This window comes from Haemaphysalis longicornis, unplaced genomic scaffold (assembly GCF_048455015.1).
Source record: "Haemaphysalis longicornis isolate Haplotype H1 unplaced genomic scaffold, Haemaphysalis longicornis Haplotype H1 scaffold_12, whole genome shotgun sequence".
Classification (NCBI taxonomy): domain Eukaryota; kingdom Metazoa; phylum Arthropoda; class Arachnida; order Ixodida; family Ixodidae; genus Haemaphysalis; species Haemaphysalis longicornis.
Genome location: NW_027526225.1, coordinates 27,447,051 through 27,456,305, shown reverse-complemented (window position 1 = coordinate 27,456,305; position 9,255 = coordinate 27,447,051). Strand labels below are relative to the sequence as shown.

Sequence of the window (9,255 nt, the reverse complement as noted above, 5' to 3'; positions counted from 1 at the left end):
ATTTTTCTTCGAAGTCTTTGTGACATCAGTTGGTACCCGCTGGAAAAACTGCTCGTCACTTCAAGATGCACGCACTGGCTGATGTTCAACGTCAAAGCAAAATGGTACCTTCTAGTTTCCCTTATTTCTTCTGGACATCCTTGGCTCTCTCTCCTGTCTTTTTCGTGGTTGTGACCTGGGTGCATGCTCCCTGGGATGCTGGCTACGATGAGGCGTTTCTCTGATTCTTGTGTTAATTTTTTCTTTGGGTTGCACTTGCTGCATTGTGGTTCTGATGTTTAGTTCTAAGCTAAACATCAGAACCAGAACACAGCAGGAGGGTCCCAAAGGGAAAAATGGACACAAGAGTCAGAAAAACGCCTCACTGTAGCCAGCATCCCAAGGAACATGCATCCAGGTCACAACCACGAAAAAAGACGGGAGAGAGCCAAGGATGTCCAGAAGAAATAAGGGAAACTAGAAGGTACCCTATACACTGATACAGCACTGCAACAAGGACCTAAACAAAAATCTACAATATGTGTACTTGTGGACATTGTGGGATCTATTGTGGCAGCCTGCACGTTTGTGACAAAATTCCCGCATATCGAAGAGGAGGCAGCAATAGAGCTCGCCTTGGCCACCAGAAAAGTAGAGAATAATTAGCGACATGAAAACAGCAATCTCAAACTTCACACGAGGCTACATCTCGACAACCGCATACGATGTTTTACAGACATAAGACAAGACCCCGAAGCCACTACCGCATTACAGTTGAACCTCGTTATAAGAGACATGGATGTAAGAGACAAATGGGTATAAGAGACACTAATTGACTCACATGGTTGGCTGCCCTATCTTTCCCATTAAATCGACCTCTTTTATAACAGACATCGGATGTAGAAGATTGGTTATAAGGGACAAGTCATCCTTGAACTTTAATCAATAATCTCGCTTGTAACAGACATTTTAACTTCAGACGCAGTGCCACCAGTCACTAATTGCAGTTGCTTCCATCCTGGAAGCACAGGTGGACGACAGACGCCTGCAGTCACTATTTATTATAACTTCAGCAAACACACAGTGGTTCAGTCAGCTATGAAATGACGATGAGAAGCCCTGCCAATGGAAATGCACCTTACAGAAGTGGTTGAAGCTTACTGCCATCCATTGGAGTGCGACGGCACGTGCGGGCTCTCCCACTCGCGTAGCAACCAATCGAGAAGCATCGCAGATGTTGAGTCCTGCAAGTGTAATGAATAGCCTGAGCACACAGCGGAAGAAGCTGTGCGCTCTGGCTATTCATCAGGCTTGTGAACTCAACATCTATGATTCATCTTCCGCAAACAGTGAAAGGAAAAAAAGCTTGCAGAATCGGTTGTAAAAAACAGTGTAAATACAGTCATGAAGCAAACAAAGATTCAGAACTGTTTCATAAATTCTGGGGGCCAAACATAAATTAGAATGAATCTTTTGCAACACGCTATAGCGTTCTTTTGAGCTCATTTTAGTCATACGGTGCCCACATTGAACTAGGGTCTAATTAGTAAGTGAAAACATGGTCCCCTGCTTATAAGAGACATCTCGTATAAAAGACAAACTTCTCCCCGGTACGCGTATCTTATAAAGGGGTTTAACTGTAATATGGACTTTAGCACAGTCTGAATTCCTGGCAATGAAGTCGCACATAGGCTGCTCAAGATTAGGTCCACCGAACCCTGCGGCCCCTGGCCAGATGAAACTGCGGATGACAGGCCCACTCACTGCGTACAGAGAAATTTAGTACCACTACAGGTGTAGCAGGAAAAAGTTTCCAAAGACACACAACAACCTGAAAAGTCCCAGGCTGTCGACTGGCAACAAATACAAATGGGGACTTTCGCTAACACATGCTACTACTACTACCCTGTGGCTGGAACTGTCAGCGGTCTTGGCAAAGCATGCGGCCATAGGGCCAATCTCAAGCGCGTAATATGGGCATGCACAGAAAAACAAAAGGACACACAAAGAACTAACGCCTTGAATGTGTAGCAATGGGAGATGGCGCTGCTCAGCTCCAATGAACTACTACAGCTACTGCTTATCCAAGAAGCTGAAGAAGCCTCCAGGGGTCAAGGAGGGTCAAGGAGCTCCTGGCTAGTGACTGAAAAGAAGGACAGGGCACTCGCACCCCTTCTATTTCTAGCTTCCTTGGAAACAAATAAAGTTCTTCCTTCCTTTCAGCCTAATGCTAGGTGACCTTTCAGTTGAGCCTTATGACAGGCCTACTCATATATTATACGTAAAGCTGCAGTTACTGGTTTGCGACGTCGGGCCACAAAGCCTGACATCGGGATTGTCAGGCTTAGAGAGAGACAAAAGAAGCGTTATTGTATATTTGCCAACTGCACAACCGGGTCCCTGTGTTACCTACTGTTCATGAGTGCAGTGCACTGGAGCAATGCAGTGTCCTTCCCAAGTTCTTTTTGGGGCTGGATCAAGCTGAAGATTTTGCTTTGAGGTCTTCGAACGTCAATGGTACCCACAGCTTGAAGTAGGTTTGCGTACCCCTTCAACAGGTGCCGGTTGATGACATTAGCCTTGAAGCATGCCATCAGGCCTCACGTCCTATGTTTAAGTTTAATTTTTGGTGATTTGAGCATACCCAGCAACGGCATACTCTCAAGTCAAGCTGTCGGTGACGTTAGGCGTAACACTGGGACGAGGCAAGGGGACAGCCCAATGTTACGCCTAACGTAACATTAGGGCCGTCCCCTTTCCTCGCTGCTTCCCTCTAGATCACATCAACCTTTTACAGAAGAAAGCAAAAGCAGGAAAATACGTTTTGAAAAAGTTCATTGCACAGTATGTTTCTTGCGTGCCTTACGAAAGTGAAACGCAACCAGTACCGATCGATATTGGAGTGCGATGTCCTTTTACCCTCCTCCCCTGCCGTGGCTAGTCATGCTGCCTCATGCTGCAGTCTAACCTCTTATGGCTAGTATACACTGTCTTAATGATGAAACTTTATTGAGCGAAAGCCCATTTACAGCTCGTCTCGCAAGGTCGTTCATTGCGTCGCAATGACCTTGAGCCGCCGGAGTGCAAGTGTAGCAGGTGTTGTGAAATAAGTAGATATGCCTCTCTCGTGCCTTACTGTCATCATCGTAGGTGGGTTCGATTAAAGAAAGACAGCATCGGAAGGGGTCTCCACGGCTCCCTTTCTCCACATATTTTGGTGCCGTGAAGCCCGGGAGAAGGGACCTCTAGAGGTAAGCCACAACGAGTACTTTTGCTACTCTTCGACTGCGTACTCACCTCAGGGTATCGGGAATGAAGCCGCACGTGAAAGGAGCTGATTCGGGGAACAGTGGGGCATCTTAAGAAGAAGAAGACTGAACGAACCCAGCCGTAAGAGATATCTGCCCGACACAGCACGAGACGTCCATGAGCGGAGACGCCGCCGACTTCTGCCTTCTGAGCCTGGTTACCAGCTCTTACAATCGACGCGACGCTGGACCGGACCATGGAGGCCCTTCTCGAAAGGCGGCACATCGTCCGACTAGAAATCACGACAATCATCGGCCAAGTTGAAGACCTCCTCCCAATGACATGACCCTCAACGAGTAAGCTAAATGAGCTTGCTACTAAGTTGACAGGACATCATGATGAACTACGCAAGATTAACTGAGAAGTGGAATATTCTGTAAGCATTGATAATATGGAGGCCGAGTTTGAAAATGCATTCAACTTTGACGACCGCGTTTGTGTAGCAAAATCCAAGCTTGAACTTAAAATAGTTGGAACGAAGAAAGCTCATGAAAATCTAATTCTTCTCTCAAAGACCTAATTCGTGCAGAACACAGGGAACGCCGGGATTATCAGACCAGATATTTGGAAAGTAGCAAAACGTCAAATGCAAATTGCACTCGTGCAGCGGAAAACGACGAAGGCCGACATACAATGAAACTGCATTTTCAAGATATAACGCCAATGGAAACCAACCACTTTGTGTATTCTCCCGAGGAGACTGAGCGCAAAGAAGGGATTACTGCCAATACATTCTTGGAGCCAAAGGCAATCATTATTACCAGGCCTGGAAAAATGCAAACCAAGGAAACCGTCAACGACTTCGACATAGTGACGTGACACCAAAGATAGCCCAGGAGAAGTTCTTCTTGTAGCAGTGAAAGAGTGTTTCAAGTGACCCTTGAGGCTTGACGCTGATTACCCTGGCAAAGACAAAAATATATATCTTTGTTACAACCTGATCTACTTAGTCCTCCAGCATTGAAACGTAAGGCACTGAGAAAGCAGTGCATGCGAAAGAAAGAGGAAACTGCTAGAAGGAATCGTTCAAGCACAGTGGACTTCAAAGATTGCTGTGCTCATAACTTACCACAGTTCAAAAAGAATCACCCGCGCCAGCTGGTGTTGGCAAAACCAAGAAAACGTGTCCGCCTGCTGACAAGAAGGCGTACAGCGCACCTCGACTCAAAGCACTTTGCTGGAACAGCAGCGAACACTAGAAATTAACCGAACCGTGCGCTTTGACAAGAGCCACAACGAGAATACGACTCACGTGCATCCGGCCGCTACAAGTAAAAGTGACTTGTGGAAAGAGAAGGAAATATCAGCAACCCGGACAAGCAAAAGGAGTACAACTATAGTCTTCTCAAAAGAATGCATCTAGGGGCTGCAGTAGCTTCTTTGATAGGTCCACGAAAGCGAAGGCATTGTTACCATCGATAGAGGTGAAAGCCTACCTGTGTTAAAAACTATTTTGGCTCACTCGGACCTCAAATGAGCTCTCCATGTTGTGAAATAAGTAGAGATGCCTCTCGTGCCACACTATCATCATCGTAAGCGGGTTCGATTAAAGACAGCATCGGAAGGGGTCTCCGGGGCTCATCCTTTTCTCCACAGCAGGTGTGGCGTCACGCCATCTGCTCTTGCTCTGAGCCTCGCCACTCCGGTACCACGTCACTAGGCAAGGGCTATGGACTCGTCCGACCACTATGTTCAACTCCGGGCAGTCCAGCGGCTCGAGGCTGCTCTTGCAGGGCAGAAGCGTAGGGAGGCGCCGATGGGATTTCTTTCTCTCTAGGCAAGGGCATAATGGCTGCTTCGTCAGAGCTTGTTCGCTCTGCGAGGCAGTTTCGCTTTGAATGGCCACGCCGGCTGGACCTTCTGACACGTGCGCTTCAGCTTTCGCTCGTGATGGGTTTGGAAGTGTTAAACCTCAGCCTTTTTTTTTTTTTTTTCACAACAGCCGCAAATACTGTCAGAACTTATGAAGTATCTCTTCCTGCCAGCCATCGTTCTTTTAGAGGGGGTAAACTTGCCCTTAAATTTCGACGGCGTCGAAATCGAAATATATGAGAGACCGAAAGTTTTAAATTTATTAAGATAGGGTTGCGGGAGCACGAAGCTTGGTAAGCTAAGAGTCCGTCTTTCCTATAGAAGAAGGAAATTATTACATGTAAAAAGCAAGATACGCTTTGTGCTTAATTTGATTAGAAAACAGTGCTTAGCGTTTTTATCTAGGAAGTGTTCACTAGGGTAGCTGGAGCGTGACAACGTTATCAGGATGTGCGGAAAGGGAAGCGTTGGCCCATGGGAGACAAGAGGCGCTCTACAAGAGAACCTACCTGTTGTTAATGTCGGTGATTTATGGTTTCGTTTAGCGCAAAAAGACAAACAGGAATGAGACCAAAGAGACAGTTTGTTTTTCGCGCCAAATTAGCGAAGCCAAGGTGCCGTTTTCCCGCACGTCACTAGTGTAGTGCGGAAAAGACCACCGTCGGTAGCAGAGAATATCGGTGCATGTCTGCAGTAGATTAATCGTAATGCGATACATCCGGTGACACGCTGCCTCTGACTTTCGCAGAGGATACATTTCGCTGGTGTTTTAGCGGGGCAATCCGCGTAACAAGGCACAATATGTTCAAGGAAACAACTGTTCCTTAACTTGTGCTTTTGAACTCCAAAATACTTCGAAAATTTAGTCGAATTTTTCAAAAAGTGCTCTACCATGCGAAGCCGAATAAAATTTCGCGTTGTTCATTTCAATATTATTCGCATACGCGCACACTCATTTAGCACGAACTGTAGCTTCATAACTTGCAGCCTGCGTGGTACTATTTCCGTGGTTTATTGTGTCCGTGGAAATAATGGGGAAAGGCCAGGCTTCCCACTAGAAACCTGCCAGAAAAACGCTTCCTCGCTGAAAACCATGGCCTCAACTCCCCCCTGCCTCGAACCACTTAGTACGGATAGCGCCACCTGTGGACATCGCCGCGCGTGAAACGGCCTCCCTTGGAATCATGGAGAAATGCTTGGAACGTAGTGCGCGCAGTCACGTGGGGCGCGTCAGTGGTCGTCGGATTGACGGAGTCTCCATTGAGTAGTCAGGTGGCCATATGTCGGGCTAAATTTAGGCACAGATCACTACTTCGCAGCTGCGCTGGTCATGTCACCGCACCCCTCGTATTAGGTAACTGTAACCCAAGCAGCCTGTATGGCCTCACAGCCGTGGGTCCTCTTACTGCTGCTCTCCACTGCCGCCGCCGCTCTGCTGCGTAACCCCCATGGTCCGGAGCAACCCGTGGAGGTGAGTACTGCGCTGCGATATCGTGTTTAACGCGGCCTTAAACTGGAATTATTAAGAAACTGTGACCTGTCGAAGTACCGGCTTGGCCGTTGCCTGCACACGGGCAGCATGTAAATAACTTCATTCGGTTCGAGATCAATTTTTCAGCGTCTCACGCACACTGCAGCCATTGAAAAAGAATTCGCCGTTCGGTGCTAGGAAATCCTTTTGATTAGAATGAGCGCTTAATAGAGGGGTCTTCCGCGTTAAGTCGACTTGTTAGCCTCAAATGTGCTCAGTGTGAAAGTCAGGCTGTTTTTGTTAGAGCGAAAAGCGTTCCGTGTTGTTGACAGCTGGTTTCATTAAGTTGGCTTCGCCACATAGCTTTCGTGCCGTGCGCGGTAAGCTGCGTTGAAGCTGCCTCGGAACGAAGTTGTCTAACGATCTAGTACTGTCAAGACGTTGTAAGTGGCTTGCTTGAATAGTTGAACATAATCAAGGGCGATTGCGTTTTTTGTCCGAGGAATGAGCCCTAAAATAAAAATGAGTTACTGGGCAAATGCACAGCTGTCATGTGGTCGAACAGCTGACTCTGCGTAGAAGCAGTCAGAGCGTTTTTTTTTTTTTTTTTTTTTCAGTGCACTTGTTGAATGAAGTGCCACGCTGCTGTTCGAACGGAAAACGAGCACTTGGTTAGATTGCCTCGATGACCGCAGTGCAGGTTTGTCGGACATTAAACGGATGCGTGAAAGGGAACAACCCAGCACGACGGCTTGCGCCCCCAGCTCTCTGCTTCGGCGAGGACATTCACCTTGGCGACGATGTGGTAACGACTGCTAAAAATGCGCAGTAACAACAGCAGCCTACAACCCGGTCAACACACTTTGAGGCCTTTTATTCACCATCTGATGAGAGCTCGCGCTGTAAAAAATAATATCAAAGCTCCTTTCCTAAGAGAAATCACCCGCCATGCAACCTGAGCCAAAATGAAATTCTAACATAACGCGAGGGAGCATCAGCATAACGAGATTACGTTTCCTTGTTGGTACACGCCCGGCATTTCCTGTGCTCACTCAGGGCCATATCTACTGCTTCACTTGGTACGCTCTTTCTGTTCTTGTATGCAACTCCTACTGATACCCATTCAGCGAGCTGTTTTATGGCTAGAGGCGCACGACGTGTTCAAAGAACCTGTGATCCTTACAGACGTGATCAATGTCCTACGTCGGCTAAAACGACTAAACGAAACTTTTGAGGTCATCTTGAATATCCGTCAACCAATCAGCATGCTACGGACCCGGGGACGTCTTGTGACCTTTCTCTGGATACCAACCCAGGCATGCGCGAAACTCGGGCAGTGGCAAGGACCACGCACTTGCACAACAAGCCACAAGACTGCATCACCCTTGGCAAAGTTGTGTCACCCGGGCTCACCCTTTCTTGTATGAGCACAAACATCCTCCTGAGCCTCCTTCAGTCATAACCCCATCATCTGGGCCCATTTGCCAGAATGCGATAAGTATGGGCATAAGTTCTCAACTACGACTTTAGTGCTGTCTAGGTAATAAGTCGTTTGCATGAAACTGATACAAATGCTCGGTTTAGGTAGTGTTTCCGTCGGGTTTTCTGGCAACCAGCTTACTTTCCGTGGCCTACTTCGACTTATTGGCGTCTCATTTGTAAGTGGGAACTTAATTGGGAAGTTGTGCGTACGGGCAAACAGGCCCTAGATTTCAGGAAGAGCCGACAGATGAGGACTACGAGAGCACAGCAGGAGAACCTTCACTTATTAGAGCTTGGAATTCTATACCCCGCCTCAGGTTGGAGAGGAAGTCGCAGCTACAAGCGGCACTAGGTGGGAATTGTCTGGACGTTCCTCAGCACTGGCCAAGGAAATAGCACGCACTGTCATACACAGGATTAGAACTGGGTCAGCGAGGACACCATATTTTCGCCCTACGAGATACAGCAGTCTAGATGATCCCGAGGGTTCATGTTGCTCAGCCAATAATGACAGATTGAATCTGTGGGGTTGCCGACGGTCGACAACAAGCCTTCAAAAAGTAGAATTGGCGAGCCCATCGAGTCTTAACGATTGGCTTTACCCAAGTCTTTTAACCCAAGCAAAGAACAGTGTCTGCTCACCGCTCTACAGAACTCCCTTGACACATCCGGCCTCTACCACTTCGCTTAGCTCCCTACCCCATTGGAGCCAATATTTTGTTTTTCCCAAATTCCCATAACCTACTGTCTTTCTCCTTGCCAACAAAAGTGTAACATGGCGTCTTTGTACCCTTTGTAAATAAAAATGTGTGCTACCCCCACCACCTAAAAAGTGTTCCGCTGTTCTCCCTCAGTAGCCTATAGGGGTAGAATAGCGGGTTTCAGAATGAACGCGCTGGGTTTGAACCCCTGCACTGCTAATGTTTTCAAAGCAAAGCTAAGCTGTCTTGGTTGCACTGATGGCGGTGTCATAACCGAAATGCACTGCAGGAAAGCCAACTTTACACAATGGGAGGGCACATTATGATGGTAAAGCAAAAAAAAAAACGCTCCCCGTGGTTAGAATTGAATCTGGGTCCAGTGGATTATAAACTCCAAATCTAGCCGGTTTCATTAAAATCCCATTTGGGTCACTCCGAATTTCTCTTGGATTCGCTTCACGGCTGTTGGCTTTGGACTTCGGCTGAGTTGAAGCAGACTTG

The 9,255-nt window shown here is 47.4% G+C and overlaps 1 protein-coding gene across 3 annotated transcripts in view; it reads left to right on the top strand.

Annotated features, from left to right (window-relative positions):
- The first annotated feature begins 6,308 nt into the window (after positions 1 to 6,308).
- LOC144162517 (peptidyl-alpha-hydroxyglycine alpha-amidating lyase 1-like) overlaps positions 6,309 to 9,255 on the top strand; it is a 30,512-nt gene continuing 27,565 nt past the window's right edge. For 2 of the 3 annotated variants that reach the window (XM_077693084.1, XM_077693083.1), the window contains exon 1: positions 6,309 to 6,571. In XM_077693084.1, the coding sequence (XP_077549210.1) occupies positions 6,479 to 6,571 (93 nt within the window). In that variant the 5' untranslated portion in view covers positions 6,309 to 6,478. The remainder of the gene's footprint in view (positions 6,572 to 9,255) is intronic. The other variant, XM_077693085.1, reaches the window with a different exon arrangement.